The 18455-nt window shown below is 38.9% G+C and overlaps 1 protein-coding gene across 1 annotated transcript; it reads right to left on the reverse strand.

Moving 5' to 3' along the window:
• Positions 1-456: 456 nt before the first annotated feature.
• LOC146311148 (deubiquitinase DESI2) lies at positions 457-16454 on the reverse strand. The gene is made up of 5 exons (XM_084743020.1): positions 14160-16454; positions 6133-6205; positions 3361-3454; positions 3113-3254; positions 457-1424 (listed from the first exon to the last, which is right to left on the reverse strand). The coding sequence occupies exons 1-5, from the start codon at positions 14196-14198 to the stop codon at positions 1185-1187; spliced, it is 588 nt and encodes a 195-aa protein (XP_084599146.1). The 5' UTR covers positions 14199-16454; the 3' UTR covers positions 457-1184.
• Between the last annotated feature and the right edge of the window lie 2001 nt (positions 16455-18455).

An 18455-nucleotide genomic window follows, 5' to 3' on the forward strand; every position in this document is an offset into this window, starting at 1 on the left:
GCAATTAAACGTTTTTTCCCAAAATGTAGAAACTATAGCTTTAAAAAGTACTGTAATTTAAGGGAGAATACTAAGTTTCTGGTTTTCTTTCTCACTGCAGCTCAGTCTTATTGGTTTAATGGTGAAAAAAAAAGTGATAAGATAAAACCAGAACCACCCAGGAACACTCTCTGGGTGTAAATGTACATCTCCTAGCCTGGCTGGAAGTTATCGCACCATTATCATATAAAGACCATTTGGATATAAAAGCGTAGACAAAAATTGTACTGGGTCACAAAGTCAATAATTGTCAGTGTAGCAGCTTGACTTTCTTTGTGTTTGTGTCTCTGAGATGTTCACAGATAGTGACTGGGCTGCCTGAGGCTGCATGAACAGCGACTATTTAAACTGAACAGTATTTGCCCTTGATTGTTCACAACCGTCTTTGAACTGGTCACGCCGGCCGCAAACAGCCAGTTTGGTGTCTAAAACAAGTCCCAGGTTGGATTGTATCTTTTACAAAAGGAAAAAGGAGAAGAAATACTTGATGATATGGTCAGAAGTGCGGCGCCTCAGTTTAGACTTTTTTCGTCAAATTGTTTCAACATGCAACATTTTTATGAGTTCAGACTCGAACTCTAAGGAACACTCAAACCGGTTAACCCTCTAAAATGGCCAAAGTTAACTACTTACGTTCCACACAAAGAAAGCAGAGTCAACGAGATCAACTGAAGGCCACATAGAGGTTATTGAACGAGAACTTGTTGAAATTGAGCGGATTAGCAAATTTCCTGGTAATGTCACTATAAGTAGCCTCAGGTGTCTATCTAGTTATTCTACAAAAGCAGCTCTGAAGGCAGGGCAGGGAACAAGGCTGACAAAGGTTTAAAAGTTCATGGAAAATACTAATAATAACATACTACAAACTTCAGATCTACAAGTGTTTGTTGTCGAGTCTGAGCTGCGCCTCGGGGCTCAGGTCAAGTTCGTCATCCTGTCGTGTGTAGAGAGGACAGGCAGGGTCTCTGCAGGTCTGAAGTCTCTTTTCATGAAGAGGAAACTCTTCTTTTCCTGCCTCTTTACTCAGAGGACAAACAGTATGAGGTCAGGTGGTTGTTCAAGCCTACTAATGCCACTTGAGCCACCGGCAGAGGTGGCAGGAAGGTCCAGAGGTCAGTGCATGTGGGGGGGTGGGGGGGTGGGGCTCACACCCTCGTGTGGCGACAGCTGTGGGAGGAGCCGGTGGCGGCCGCTCCGGACGGGGACGAAGGGTCCTCGTCGCTCGACTCGTTCTGCTCCTCCTTGTGGAGGCCGAGGCTGATGTGGCTCTGCAGGGCGGCCGGGGTCAGCCACTCCTTGGGTAGGCAGCTCTGCAGGAAGGGGATGCAGGAGCTGAAGTACGCCAGTCTGTTGACCCAACGAGGAATTTCCCGTCCGCACAGCAACTGTAAAAAGACGGAATATAAGAGTACAAGTCAACATCAGTATGTAATCACACAATCATAACAAAGTACACTCAGTCTCACACATGTATGAGACATTTAATAACAGAATTTAACTAGAAGGAAACAGCAAGTTAAACCATTAAAAGTGATGGTTTTGTGGATGAATTAAATGTGTTTAAGAAACTCATGGGTGAAGAGGGCCTCAGTGTCCTTCACACATGGCACCCTTACTCAGCAGACTCTGTGTGTGTGCAGATACAGATATGAGAGGCCTTGGAGAAATTCCAGACTACTTTGCTAATATTGACTGAGAGTTGCACATATTGTCTGGGGCCCTCCTGACTGGTGCCTTGATGATACTTTTGTTCATCTAAGTGAATTTTTCCACATCAGTTTGGCGTTGTCGACAGGATCCCACTGGCTAAGTAAAGAGATTCATTTTCTTTTCCTTTATTTTACCCTGTGCACCTTAAAGTTGAATATTGCACTAAAATTAACAAGTTGCTTTTATTTTGTGAGCATGTACAGAGATAAATATTTTAATTAAATACATAAAAAAGGGCTCACAAGAGATACATATTTTTTTGGCTCCAAAAACGCCAGATCCTAACTTTCCCATAATCCAATTTTGTTGGGTCTTTTGTTTAGTAATGTGGCTTAACAAGACTAGGAGTCCACAGCCAGGCTAACTGCTTATGAGGCTGTGCCAACATCAGCATGCTAACATGCTCAATGACAACATACTAATATAAAGCAGTTACCATCTTAGTTTTGCATGTTTTCAGGCTCATTAGCACAGAACACAAAGTACAGCAAAGGCTGATGGGAATAATGGGGAGTTTTGCAGGTATGTGGTACCAAACCAAAGTATTGAACAAACTGAATTTTGAACCTAATGATGGAGCTAAGAGGGAAATTCTCTTTAAGTGGATGTCCAGTCAGTGTTGATGGTAAATAAAGTCAACTGAAGAGACAAATTCCTCAGTGTGTGCTTGACTGGCCTGCATGTCCTAGGATGCATTGTACACTAACTTCTGACTCCACGTCCAGTTTGCTGTCTCACCACCCTCGCCTATAGCGAGTGGCTAAAACATGGTAAAAAAAAAAAAAGTCATCTTGCATGCTCACTGGCTACCAAGAGGTGGAGACTAGAAATCCAGATTTTGCAGCAAGAGTTTTCTCAGTCACTGACTACATTTACCATCAACACTGAGTGAACATCCACGTGAAAAGTGCTGATTTTTTTTTTCCCTTTAAGGAATCAGTAAAGTGATTACAATTCATCCATAAAGGGGTCATGAATGTCTGCAACAAATTTCATGTCCGTTCATCCAGTAGTTGTTGAGACATTTCAGTCTGGACCAAAGTGGTCGATGTTACATCCGTAGAGCCAATCAGCTGTAGCGTGGCAAGAAATGCTGTAGTTCTGAAGCCCTGGCTGATATAACTCAATACAACAGAGCTATTTTTCCAGACTTTAAAAAGCTCACATCAGAGCCACAGAAGACATTATATAAATGTTTACACAATACTAAATAGTACTCCCTTTAAGTGTACCTCTGTGAATAAACTTACAGGATCTTTTGGTCTCAGTTATTTATGGTTCTTACTCAGCACTGCTCCGTATCTTATAGTTTCTGAACAACACAGCAGTAGGATAAAAACCATTTGGCAGAAAACAGACTGACCTCAGACAGCGAGGAGGAGAAGTGGTTGCAGTTTTTGTGCATTAGATGGTAGGCGTTGCCTTTGAACTCTTTACCGAGCTCCTCCATGATTTTATCTATGTCCTCCTCTGTGAAGTCTGTGGTGCCCAGAACAATGGCCTCCCTGTTTGAGAGCAACAAAAACACATATCAGCACACTCATCTCCACGACCATTAACATTAACAGCATCATTCGGCGTGTATTGTATGCTAAAGTGGAGCAGGCTCACTTGAATTTGAATGTCTCTCCCAGTTCAGCCGCGTTGCCGGGGTTGATTTCAAAGATGCCACTGAAAGGGTATGGATGACCCCCGTATGCAAATTCTGTGTGCACAAAGATGCAAATCACAGGTTAACTCCTCGAGTGGAGGCACGAAACAACTGTAATTACACAGAAGCAAGTGATTAATCGCTGACACACTGTGCTTAAATCATTAGGCCGGGCTAATTACAGTAATCTCTGCCCTGTATTTACTGCAGTATAATGGAAAACAGTGATAACACTGTTAGACACAGCACATCAAATAGAGAATTAAACTGTTAGCTTTGGAGCATCTCAATTAGATTTGAATTTATACACAGTGCAGTTTGAACCATAGGAGAAAGCAACAAATATACTGTATCAGATTAATAAATAGAAACTGGCCAGTATTGTATGTTTAGGGCTGATGCTAATAACAATATTAGGAGTGAAAAATAGTAATCTTATATATTAGCTGTTATTTTTTGTTATGTTCTTTAAAAATACAACTAGAACAAAAAAATATAGACATTAAACATGAACTGAATGAAAAAAAGGATAGAAATAAAAATAATAAAAACAATCTGTAATAAGTTTGACACTGATTTCTCTTCTTTGTGTCTCAACTGTTAAACAGAGACCCTTTGTCCTTTTGTACAGAGGTTTTTGGAGTATTATAAAGCACAAAATTAAGAAAATCTTAGCCATTAACCTTGAAAGTGATCTGAAATGCATGTTACATGGGATACAAAATGGCTACATTACTGATAAATATAAAGGGAATCTTATTTGCTAACATTCAGCGCAGGGAAGTGCATATTTCTGATTTGGATAACAGACAAAGTCTTGACATGTATGCTGCTAGAGGCAATATATTTTATAGAACATGAGAGCCTCTTATGTTCTATATTGGATTGTACGTCTCTACTCTTCTTGTGTAGTGAAATTTGTTTGTTCTAAATTATGTAACGCCTGAGTCTCTTTCCTGTATTGATATCTGTGACTGTGAGCCGAGGTGTTTTGTTTTGTTTTGTTCTTTCCTGTTTTGCTTTTTTGTTTCAGGGGTGCCTCTAACAGTGTTTTGTGTTGTTTCGCTCTGGAAAATCAATAAACATATCGACTAAAAAATACATGTTGTGGAGTAAAAAGTACAACATTTGGCCATGAAATGAAGTGGAGTATGACAAAGCAGAAAATAGAGTTTTCAAGTACCTCAAAATGTCACTTATAGTACATAACCATAAAGGGATAGTTTGGATTATTTAATATGGGGTTGTATGAGGTATTTGTTCATGACAAAAACCAGCAATTTCACCTTTCAGAACTCAGGAGTTTCTGGTCTAACATGGCCTTTGTTTGTTTGTGTTATTGTGTGACTTTAGTTGATCTTAACTGTCTAAACTTTTAAAACACACATTTAGAATATTTTCACCACTTCACCTTGTTATCAGACTGTCAGCATTTATATAAGACAAATATCGTTCTGTTCAAAGCCACAAGACTCCATTGGCAAAAACGATAATTGTACTTTGAAGACGCCCGGAGTTGCTGCTCTACTGCGGTTTCCATTTGTTAGTTTGTTTGTGTTATTATGTGACTTTGATGTTTTAGTGCAGTTAGTGCAGATTCACATAAGTCAAATAATACCTCAGACAAACTAACCACTCGAGCCAGTGGTAGACAGCAACTCACGTATTCTCTGAGATAAAATTATTGATTTTACCAGTGGAGTTCGGTTGGTTTAGAAAGAGCGATATTTGGCTTCTATAACTGTGACTTTCCATCAGAGAAGGCTGTCTAACAGCAAAATAAAGCTGTGAAAATATCCTAAATATAGTGTGCACTTAAACTGATATTGATTTTTTTAGGTGGTATTTTTTAAGTGGCTAAAATACATTTTGTCCATAACAGTTCAGTGCTCAGCATCTGTGCTGGTACTCCTCTCTGACGGTGAGTAACACACTGATGAAGGATAAGTACATCATACAACCCCACTTCAAATAATCCAAACTATCCCTTTAATTGCTGCAAACTCCTCTGTTCATAATGAAATCCCTTCATATCTCCATTGGATAACCTCAGAAAAAGCTCTAAAACAAATCCATTAAAGTTAAAATATAACTCTGTGCTGCTTGGTCTCACAAACTGCACAGATTCAGTCCACATGATGGACTATAGGCATAAAGATTCAGTAAATGTAACCAGATTTATTATTTCATAACATCTATTTGGCGTTTTTAGCCCTCAAAACATTTGGAGCTTGGGGGTTTTTACCTGACATTTAATTCAATATGATTAAATTAATGGACTCATTAATGCAAAAATGTGCTGCGAGCACAAAATAATATGCTGTAAGTGATTTCCTGCCCTGGTGAAGACTGTATTTTTACTGTCATCACACTTCTGCGTGCACACAGACAGCCAGACAGCCAATATTTCTGGTTGCAAACGCATAATGGAATTCCTAGTGATCTAGTTTCACGCTGGTTTCTGCCTCTCTTTTTTTCAAACCACACACACACACACACACACACACAGAGTGAGTCAGTGGTGACTCAACCCAGAGAAATGGGGTCATGTTATTAGGAAACACAATTCCATATTCCATTTTTAAAACCAGACTTCATCTGTGTCGGTGAAAGCGTCCTCGCACAGACCTCACGATCAGACGGTGATGCACGGGTCCGAGTGTGAATCCGCTCTGACAAAAACCGTAATGGGATTTCACAGACATAAAGGAGAAGGGAAGGAAAGGCCTCACCTCTGCCATAAATCTCAATGCCTGAGTGGAAAACTCCAATCCCCAGATTGGATGTGTATTCGTTGATCCAGTACTGCGGAGAGGGAGAGAGAGAGAGAGATGGAGAGATGGAGAGGAGAGAGTTCAGTATCAAGAGTTAGATTGTTGTATCCGGAGAGAAACAATGCAGCAGCTCTACAGAAATCATTAAATAATACATCGTGTACAGTATGTTCACCTCACATCCTAATACAGTCAGGAAATAATGGACAACAGACACACTAAAAAGATACAGCCTACTCAGCAATGAGAGCTTCAGCCATTTTTGCTTTCTGCAGACTAGTTTTATTAGTTTTTTATTATTTGGTATGAGCAGTCTGGACTCAGAGCTTCTTTCCAGATACATTCAGACAGTAACAGACTAGCTAGGAGCATGGAGACCAAAATCTAAATTAAATTATCAGGTTAACTGCTGGTTAAAAGTACAACAGAGCTGGAGCCGTTTTGAAATTACTAAGGTTTCTTGATGTATGGTGTGTGTGTGTATTTGTGTCAGGGCTGCACAAATGCAATAAAATCCCAAATATGGCCATGTGCAATATCCAAACTGCAGAGCCAAAACAATTTTGTGAAAAAAGAAAAATGTGTGAGAGAACAGCATGTTAATGAGGTGCTGTAGTGCTGCAGAGATGACCTGACCTAAAAATCTTCTCCAGATGAGAGAAAACATGGTGTTGTTTGGTTCAGACCTCAATAAATATCACATTATCACAGTGTTGTTGCAGTGAACATTAAAATTGTAATCATTTCCACTAATCGTATCACATATCGCAATCGCACTTTCAGTCAGAATAATCGCAATAATACAACATTTTTACCCAATCATGCAGCCCTAATTTGTGTATTGTGGTATACTGTATGTCTTCTATAGTTTTTGACATATCTGCAGTGTATTGTAGTTTTGTGATATGTGCGGCTGTAGATTTTAATTACACTGTAGGCCTACAAACTGTGCAGCATATCAGCTTCATGCTCTGTATTTTTCAATCGTATCGCCTCAATCAAATAAAATGTAAAATGTACACTAAGCAGCTGTTTTATGTAATAAGTTACCAAAATTCATGAAGGAAATAAACAGAGTAGACAGTTTTAAATCTGCTGTAAAAAAAGAGGTCAGATTAAATTATTATCTCATATAGTGTACAGATGTGTTGCGTTTGTGTGTTGATTTTTCTATGTGTTAGATATAGAGTCTGTTATATTGTATTTAGTGTGTTTTTGTTTGCATGAGCTGTCAGTTTGTCACCTGCTGGCGACTGTCTCTACCCTTCTCCATCAAGGACCACAAAAAAAAGCATAAAGCATTTATTTTGTTTTTTTCTGGTGGAGTTATTAACAGTCTGTGTATTAACTACAGTAGATGGCGGTCGGCAGGCGCCCAGTTTGGAGAAGCAGAGAGGAGTACTGGCACAGAGGCTAAGAAACGTACTGCTGTGGTTCAGGGTCAGCAGCAAAATGTACTCCAGCCGCCAAATATAATCAATATCAGTTTAAGTGTACGCTATATTTAGGATATTTTCCTTGCTTTACCTTGCCATCAGACAGCCTTTTCCAACAGCCATTTGTTCCAGCTCTCTCCAAACCAGTAAGTAATTTTACCTCACAGAACACTGTTGTTGCTGATCTACTGCAGCCTTGATCTGTTCGTTTCTAGTGGTGGCATGTAGAGCTGCAGCAATTAATCGATTATTAATCAATTATTACATTTCTGGTTAAATATTTTCTGGTTTCTTTACTCCTCTATGACAGTAAAATGAATATTGTTGGATTGTGAGTAAAACAAATAAGTAAATCACTGTTTGTTGCAGCCCTAGCGGCATCCCAGCATGCACTGGGCAGAAAACAAAGGAAACACCCAGGCCTCATCCATCTCAAGGGTAGATATAGAATCAATCACCTGCAAATATTTAGTTTGTTAGAGGAAAATTCACACATGAAAAGATCCTGGTGATCTATGAACCACCTTGCCGCCCATCACTGCAGACAATCGGGAGATAATTTATGCCGTGACCACGCCCACTGACACTCCCGCACCCTCAGATACCCCCGAGGAAACATACTAAGAGCTATCCACGCTGCCCCAGATGTCCCCTATTAATAATAGAACAGGTTTCCGGGCTCAGAGTGATACAATAAAAGCATATCCACCATTTTACTTTGTGTCGACTGACTCTTCTCATGTTTCTGCACTGACTTCTATTCCTTCTGGCTCTCTAGTTATTTTGTCATTTCACACCAGGAACACAGATGGGAGTCTCTTAACCAGTTCTCAGCTTCAGTCTAGGACAAATTCTTCCAAAAAAAAAAGTGAGAGGCTGACTATCAAATTGCATGAATTTCTCTTGGGTGCATAAAGAAGAGAAGCGGGGCTTTTTCAGTCACTGTCTTGCTGATATAAATCACACTTCAGCTCTCTTGTTTTTGTGAAATCATGCTGTATGCCAACGCTGCTGCAGCGATCCATGCAGTCAACATCCTGCCTATGCACCACTACACGCATCCATCTACCAGTCACATTGATTTCACATTGAAGATGATCGATTCATCATCACCCCCCCCCTCGCATGATTCACTCTCAGGCGGATCTTGTTGCCTACTCGCGCTTTTGTGTTTAATTCTCGGCAGAAGTATTTAAGGCTGGCTCTGCCCGTCACCGCCCTCATGATCACTTTCTCCCTCTTCCACAGCCCCTGCATGACCCGCTAAGTCCCTGCACAGCAGAGCCACGGTGGAATTAAGTCAGCTGTTTGAGCAGCTGTCACTGCTGGCCCCACTGAGGCCCTCATCCGTGTGAGACGGCTCAGAGACGCCAAGAGAGAGCCGAGAGTCCAAAACAGTCACCTTTGTGTTTTTGTGCTACGATTTCTCATTTTCTGGAGTGAGCTGATTCACGCCTGGAGAAGCTATAAGATGAGGACACTTGTTGAAATGCTTGACTTCAAGTGAGCAAAAAAAAAAAAGCATTTGGAGACTTCAGCATCAAAACACTTGAGTGACTAAACTAAATTAAGTAAATCATCTCCACATCTCCAGTCAATTAGAGTTTTATTACACTGGCAGCTGCAGAATTTCTGTAATTATTTTCATTGTTACACTAAATCTTAAAGGAATAGCTTGTGCTTTCTTAGGGGAAGTTACTGTGTTTGTTGGTGGAGTCTGGCTGCTTTGGAGAGAGCGATATGACAAGCTTTAACCTCAGTCTCCCTTCAGAAAACGCTGTCTGAAGACAAGGTCAACTGGTGAAAATATTCCAAATATAGCGTACACTTACACTGATATTGATCTTTTAAGTGGCTAAAATAGCTTTTGCTGCTGACTCTGTCCACAGCAGGTCATTGCTAAACATCCTACACCTGCACTCCTGCTGCTTCTCCAAACTGGGAGCATACTGACCGCTACCTACTGTAGGTAATACACTGACTATGGATAGGTACTTCATACAACCCCACTGAAAAACATGAACTATCCCTTTAACCCACCACCTTTGTAGCATTTATAATCAGTATAAACATGAATAATAAATTATTTGTTATGTACTGTAGTGCAGTTTTAAGCACATATAAGGACATTTTAACAGTTTATTCATGTATTAGTCAACAAATATAACTCCTCTCATGAGGTGTCTGAAGCTGGTGTTTACATAGATAAATAAAATGTGTCTTCGCATTTTCTATAATTATGAAATATGGAGGTATGTATTTATTATACATATCTGTTAAGGTTACAATCCCTGTATACTGAGGCTCTCTGTGTTTTTTCTATAGCCATTAAATCTTTTTACACTCATTGGTTATTTCTATATATTTGATTTAATTGTTACTGGAAAAGTTCTAAACTTTTATATAAAGTATATATTATATTTTAAAGGTAAAGTGCATAAAATTTATGGGGGTTTATGGCAGAATACAGAAGACAATATAATATCCATGTGTGTTTTTTCGTTAGTGTTTACTCACCTAAAAATAAGAACTGTTGTGTTTTTTTTTCCTGAGAATGAGCCATTTATACTTTGTGCCACCATGTTTCTACCATCGCCCAGAATGGACAAACCAGACGTTTGGAAGAGAAGAGTGAGGCCAGGTGTTTGCAATCAGCGAGCTCACCATTAGAGGCCACTAAATTCTTCTCACTGGTCCTTTAAATATATTTACATTTATTACTTTAAATTCTATTTATTACCTCTGCTTGTTATGCAAATGATTACAGATGGAAATTAGTGTCTCGCTAAATCTGGTGCAACCATATTTTCATTTAAAATAAATGATCGATGTCATTGCACGCTTCTCTTTTATAAATAAACTAAACTAGTTACCTCTCTATATAGTAGTTTTCATTATTAGTGGCAGGGTCCGCCGTTCCTGGACAGGATTCAAATTGTGTGCACATTGCACTTGTACATGAACTACATATACAGTATATATGTGCACTCATAAATATTTTTCTTTGTGACAAGATGCAGCCGAAAGCTACTGAAGAAATCTAGTAAAGCGACCGTGAGTTTTTGTCACACTGCTGTTTCCAAGGTCAAAAATTGAACCCGGAAGCACAACATGTCGTCACAAGGTTTAAACACATGTATTAAAAGCATTAATTTCTATATATTTATAAACAGTTAAATTAAAGTGATATAATACACAGTCGAGACTTGTGTAACCATGTATCATTCAATATGATCACAGCTCTATCATATAACTCATCAACTGTTTACTCCAGGTGAACTGAAGTTGTAATTGTTCTCAAAAACATCATAACATCTGTTTATCTGCTTACAACTACATTATAGTGTATTATAAATAATTTATTGAATGTATATGTACTGCTCATAAATGTTAAATGATGGGAGTTGAAGTAAAGATGCTGAACAAAACAACACACAAAATCACAAATGTTTTGCTGTAAATGGAGTAATTCTGTGGATTACAGCAACATGTTGCATAATATTCACACAGGAGGCTGCTGAGCAGTACAGTGAAGACCAGGCAGTGGGCACACGAATGAATGAATGAAGACTCTTGTCCTTTACTGATGTGTGTGGGTTTAAATATGTGTGTTTTTGTAAGTGTGTGCATCACGTGAGCTGTAGGCACAGTAACAGAGGACAGAGGGTTCAGGGAAGCTCTTGTTTCTTGAGGCTGGAAAATGAAAGTGAATTTTCTTCCCTTCTTTCTTATCTTTTTATGTTCACATCAATGGATGCTCTAGCTTTTTTTTTTTTTTTTCACAAACACAGTGATGCCGCTAAAGAAAAGCTGAATTAGTAGAAAGACCAGGATTTGTCTTCATAACATAATGCATGTCTGCAGCGAACCAGATAACGCCATATAGACTGAATAGTTTATATACCTCGCAAGGTTTTCTTCAATCTTTGAAGACGACTGTGACTGTGCTCGCCAAATTCAATATAATAATCTTTTAATTTACACTTGTCAGTTTTCATACATCCACAAGAGCAGAATTAAAGGACCAGTGGGTAGGATTCAGTGGCTTCTTGCAAAACTTGCAAAAAAAAAAAAGAGCAAAAGGCCCCATAGAGCCAGTGCTTGATTTGTCCATTCTGGGCTTCTGTAGAAACATGAAGAGGGCCTGCTCCTTCCGTAGATATAAGCATCTAATTCTGCTGTGACAGAAAGATAACATTTCTTATTTTCAGGTCGTTATACGCAAATGAAAACATATTTATCAAGTACTATACTGAAGTCTAAAGTTTAAATATCAGTATTTTACTTCAGTATTTCCAATTACAGACACTTTATACTACTACTCCACTACATTTCAGAAAGAAATAATGTACTTTTACTCCATTACATTTATCTGATAGCTATAGTTAGTAGTTACTTTATAAATTAAGATTTGACAAAACATGAAGAACCTTTAATGAAACATTTAACTACCAAAGACAATATTATATTTGAGCTTAAAAGATTAGATGAGTAATCAATTATCAAAACTTTAACCTATTTAATGCAAAAAAATGCTCTTCAAATATGATTGTTTGTTGCTGTTCCTCATTTCAAATTACAATTTGAATAATTTTGAGTTTTAAACTGCTGGTTGAAGGTTAAGCTCCGAGTAATCCACAATTAAATGTAATCATTAGTTGCAGAGTAATGAGATAAGATTTTTCCATATTGTGTATTTTACTTTTCATACTTTAAGTACATTTTCCTGATAATACTTCCATTTTTCTATTAAGTAGCATTTTCAATTCAGGACTTATACTTTAAAGTAGTATTTTTACAGCCTGGTATTAGTACTTTTACTTAAGTAAAGACTCTGAATACTTCCTCCACCACTAATACTTATGAATACGATATTCAATTTCTGCCATATTCTGCTAATAGATCCCCCTAAATCTATAAACCTTTAAGTGGCAAAACTATCATTAGTTAACAGTGGAACATGATTTATACTCAGGTGTGAATTTTTATAAACAGGCTTCTGTTGAAGGCACAACACTGCCTGTTTTTCATGTAATATTTCAGTCCAACTGGACTCTTTCCAGCATTAAAATATCTGTGAAGTGCACATGTGAGACAGGTGTGTAGTGGGCCTGCTATTTCTAGAGGTGCATTCACTTCCTCCTGCTGGTGTCTGATTACAAACACAGCTGCCAGAAGCAGAAATCAGTGAATTAAAGACTGAATAAAAAGTGAGTGTAGGTTGGTTGAGAGGTGGACCCTTACCAATTTATACATATTAAGGATGAGGTTAATTGGGAATGGTTTAAACCTGATCTGGAAAGGCACATGTTCCCACCATCCACGTTTTATGGTTGTCAGGACCTAAACCATGAAATTAAACGCCAACTATTTTGATAGATTAATTGTTTCGATTTTTTTTTTTTTTTTTTAGAACAAATGTCCAAATTCTCTGAGTTTAGCTTCTCAAGTTTGAATATTTTCTGGGTTTTTTCATCCTCTATGACAGTAAACTAAATATCTTTGAGTAGTTGTGGACAAGACAAAACATTTGAGGACATCACCTTGAGATAATTGAGAAAATTATCAAGAGATTAATCAAAAATAAAACAAATCATAATTTGCAGCCCTAATTCACTTACAGCTATATGTACCGAGGAGGCAGTTCTCAATCTTTAAAGATGACCTTGCTCACCAAATTCCATATTAAAATCCTTTAATTTAACACTTGTCAGTTTTAGAAGTTAACAGGTAGAATTAAAATAGAAAAATTAACATTTGTTAGCAATTTGTACTCAAATATGGATTGAATAAACAGACTTTTTGCTCCAGGCACAACACAGCCTTTGTTTCATGTTAATATTAGAGCTCTAGACTCTTTCCAACATTAAAGGGACAGTTCACCCTAAAATCAAACACTTGGCGCTTGGCTTGTGGTTCATCGGCCACAGTTGAAACCTTTCTTTAAGGAAGTAGTTCCCACATGAAACGCCTCATAACAAGGTCTGTAGATTATCATGAGTAACAGAGTCATGATTTCCATAAAGAGACATTGCTGTTGACTTTTTTCCAAATGTATTTTTGAGAAAAGGCATGCATCTCTCCAGCAGATATCTCCGAAACTCACACAAAAAAAATTAGATGGGTTAATAGCCCTACATATAAGAGTAAAAATACTTTGATTTTGGATATATTGTCCTTTTAAAATAGCTGTGAAGTGCACATGTGAAACAGGTGTGCAGTGGGCCTGCTGTTTTAGTGGTGCATTCACTTCCTCTGCAAATCTATCATTTGCTATCAATGAAAAATTATTTATACTCAAGTGTAGATTTTTGTTAACAGGCTTCTGTTAAACGCACAACACCTCCTGTTTTAGATGCAATTAAGTTCAACTGGACTCTACCAAGCATTAAAATATCTGTGAAGTGTACATGTGAGACAGGTGTGTAGTGGGCCTGCTATTTCTAGTGGTGCATTCACTTCCTCCTGCTGGTGTCTGATTACAAACAGCTGCCAGAAGCAGAAAACTGAATAAAAAGTGAGTGCAGTTTGGTGCAGACGGACTCTTACCATATCATACACGTTAAGGATGACAGGTTCATTGGCCATGGTTTAAACCTGAGCTGGAAAGGCAAACGTCCCCACCCTCCACGGTTTATGGTCGTCAGGACCTCCACACCCCTGTGAAGTGGAGTCACAGCAGGGCCACGGAAGGAGCAGCTGTCAGGCTTCTTCTTCTGCTGGAGATGGAGGGATGGAGGCTGCTCATTCCCCCCCTCGCCCCGCAGGACGACTAAACTGCTCCGGAGAGGCGAGTAAAGCCAGGAAAAATGTCCTAAAGAAGCAGGACAACTGGAGCTTTGGCGAGCTGTCACAGAGCCATGATCGCAAGTGAGGTCGGGGAAGCCTGAAACTCAGATCCCAGCAGGGCAGAGCGAGGTGCAGCGGCGGACGCGGCCCATCTCCACCCGGCTCCAAAATATCTGCTGTGGGAGGTGTATGTGCCAAATCAGGGCAAATAAAACGGCTCAAATGTTCATACCAGACGATTTAAAGGTGATAACATGCTCCAGAGTTGACATACAGGGCCTACAAGTGTTGAAATCTGAAGCGGGAGGGCTTCTTTCATCACAGGCGAAAAGGCGACGGTTAGGGCGGATTGGTGTCAGCGATGGAGGCGGAGTGCGGGCCATTTTCACACGGAGGATGTCGGAGCAGCTGTGGGAGAGGACTCCAGAGCCATGGTGGTTAATTACAGCTGATGGAGAGGAGGAGGAGGAGGAGGAGGAGGAGGAGGTAGCGGTGGGGGGAGTCAAGTTCACCAGCAGCATCCCCGGCCGGTGCCGCTGCTGCTGCTGCTGCTGCTGCTCCTGGCCCGCATCCAGCATCCTCTTCGGCTGCTCGTCGGCACAAACCTCCGCGACATGACTCCTCTACAAGAACAGTTGACCCCCCCAAAAAAAACACAAACACAGCTCGATGAAGGGTTTCAAATGTCAGAAAGTACACAAGCAGCCGAGATCCATCCGTATGGTGCGGCTGTTCTCCGGCTCTGTTCCTCTCCGTCTCTGTCTGTCTCTCTGTGGTCGGACTGAAGCGTTAGATTACATCATATCTGCCTCCGAGGCAACATCCTCCAACAGCTGATGTGAGACAGAGCTGCTGCTGCTGCTGCTGCTGCTGGTGGTGGTGATGGTGGTGATGGTGGGTGTACAGGAGCACATTTTTTTACAAAAGACACCACTTTCACGTTACTATTTCTGTCGACCAGGGTCAGGCTGAAATACGCTTAATTTTCACCTCTTTGCTTTGTGTTAAAAACAGTTGCAACACACTCGACAAACAATGCGCTTTATTTTTTAGAGCCCTTGGTCAAACAGTATGAAAAACAGGTTTGTTTTGTTTGCCAAAGTGCGTTTTGTGCGACTACCACTCAAACGGAAATATATTAAAATATACAGAGAACAGAAAGGCATATTACAACAGGTCTCATTGTTTATTTCCTTATCAAATAAACCTAAAAAAAAATAAAGGATCATTTCAGTCACTCAGTTATCTATCATTAATTCATGTTCCCCCCCACTGTATGATGTTAATACCAGTATGACCAGTATGATAATGATTCGCTGTGCTGTGAATGAACCCAGTTTTCTGTAAAATTCAAAATAGCCAACTTTTATTTTGAAGGTTATAATCTGTTAACTTCCGCTGTTGACCTACAGTCGAGTTTAAATGTACCGTTAAACAAAATTGAGATTTTCTGAGTAAAATTATGATATATGAAGCCAAAATTTTGAATTACAGTTGAAATTCTGAGAAAACATGCGCATTATCTCGGACTTTTGACTTTGTAAATATTTTTTTTACGTTGTAAATCAAATTTTTAACTCAGTAACTTAAAAGTGTACTCTGTATGTCATAGTTTTAATTTTATCACAAAAAGACACCACTTTTACGTCACTACTTCTGTCAACCATGATCAGGCTGAAATATGCTTAATTTTCACCAATTTATGTGCCATCCCGTTATATTATGTTATTGTATTGATTCATTACATTCAGGCAGGACCCAGTCTTTGTCTAACTGTAGCGAGTGTCCACTTTTATTTAGGAAGTATTCTGGCAACATCCGTATTGTGCTATCATCAGATAACTTTACAGAGTTAGGTTTACATACATCAGTCCGAAAACTGAGATTTACTCATTAAACTGATTAAGTATTAAATAAAACTTCAGAAATCAATGTTTTACTTAAAACAAAATTATATGAAGACATTCTTATTATCTCATTTTTGATTTAGAAAATCCAAATTGTGACCTAGTAAATCAACACATGAATCTTAAAAGTTAAAACCCAGTATTGCATAATTTGGATTTAATAGTATGTAATTTTGACTACAAAAACTCAATTTTGATGTAGTAAATTAAGATATTAAATTGGTATCTTAAAATTTAGGCTCTGTTTCATAATTTTGATTAAGTATCTCATACTTCTAATTAGGACATCTCCATTTTGACATAGTAAATGAAGATTTTTGACTTAACAATCCTGCCCAACTCATACGTTTGACTTGACACCTCATAATTGTTTAGTAAATCTCTATTTTGACCAGTTAGTCAAGATTTTGACCATCATACCTCAATCTTGACTCAGGATTTGGACTTTCTAATTATTATCAATTACTAACTAATATTTTTTTTTTGACCAGGATGTTTTATTAAAGAAAGGTTTCAAAATGCAGGACATAAGATGCAATGTACCTTTTCATTTAAGAAAAGCAGTGCGAGTGAATACAACAGATAGTAGGCTATCCTTCATAACTAAACAAAAAAGAAAATTTTTACGTAGAGTGTCCTTCCTTTTTTTAATCTTTCCTAAATTGTCATCCTTTTTCCATGAACATCAGTGTTATTGACAGATTAAAGTTAAATATTCTGTATTTCATGCTGTTGAATTTAGAAACAACAACACCACAGGTGAATTCAACATGAATTTTAATACAGTCGGTGCTTGGATGTAAAACACAGTATTTGCATAACTTATTAGTGCTTCTGATCGACTTTTCTGGCATAACTGCACATATTCACAATCCCATTCAGCAGAGCGACATGAAATGTATTTACAGACAACAAGAACCACACAGTCAGAGACAATTGCTTGATAGATGCGCTGCAGACTGACACATGTGGACAAATACACTCAGCACACACAATTCACTTATTCATCTGCTCTATGGCCGTTACTGGAGGAGTCCCATGATTGTGGCTAGTGCAAAAATAACATTTAAAGCTGTTGACAGATACTCATTTCTTTAAAATAAACCCTCCTTTTAAGAGAAGTGACTCAAAATGCATTTCAGTATTAAGCTGCTGACGCTTCACATAAATGAACAATTTGTGTCTTTTATCACAACAGGCTCTGTAGTTCATTTTCACCCCACGAGACAAAAATCGCTGAGCAGAAGGTGCGATGTGATTACAAGCACTGGCCTGGATGCAGAATTAGGAGAATGTTTGAAATGTTCGCGACACACAACAAAAACACGGCAGCGTCTCTCAAAGTCTTCAGCTGTGACTGAGCATAAAGTAATGAGCTGCCCGACACATGATATTTACAGTATATTTACGGAATGATTTGTTTGCATGACACAGATTTAATGGTTCACCCTGAGTGACCATGTGACACTTTATAATATAAACTCTGCTAAGTGAATACTTGGTGATACTTCAAATTGTGTATTTTGCTTTTAAGAGATAAGTCTGGTGGGAATCTATGTTTTTCTTACCGTCAACACATCCCATTAAAAGACCACAGTGCCACAGAGCTCCACCACTATTAAAACTTCATCACAGAGCCACAACACTACACTGGGTGACGTGTTCCTCCATCAACATGAACATGAGCAATTTCAGTCAGTCACATATAGATCCTGTTCAGACTGCCACTCCAGATTGATTTTAAAAAGTCTGGACAGCAAAAACCAGATATATCACATCCAAGACACATTTGGAGGTGGTTTGAAATGCAATTTCCATTGAATTTCTACAGAAGTGTCTCAGTCTCTGCCCTGGCCGCTCAAATCTGATTTGTATTTTCTTTGCAAAACACGAGGACAACGTCAAATCCAGAATGGCAGGAGTGCATCAGACCTGCTGAGCAGCTGCTACTCGCAGAGTGGTCTGGAGGACAGAGAACAACAGTCCACAGACAGACGCTGAGATAAACTGTCTGCTGGCATTCTTCTGTCAGGACTTTGTCCATTTCATGCTTCACCACCAGTGTATGTAGTCAATGACGTCACCAAAGTGATCAATCAGCACATATCCGATCTGGTCACTTGCAAATAACAGTGCGAACAGTGTCGCT

Source organism: Lutjanus erythropterus, chromosome 18 (genome assembly GCF_056507025.1).
Source record: "Lutjanus erythropterus isolate fLutEry1 chromosome 18, fLutEry1.hap2, whole genome shotgun sequence".
Lineage (NCBI taxonomy): Eukaryota > Metazoa > Chordata > Actinopteri > Lutjaniformes > Lutjanidae > Lutjanus > Lutjanus erythropterus.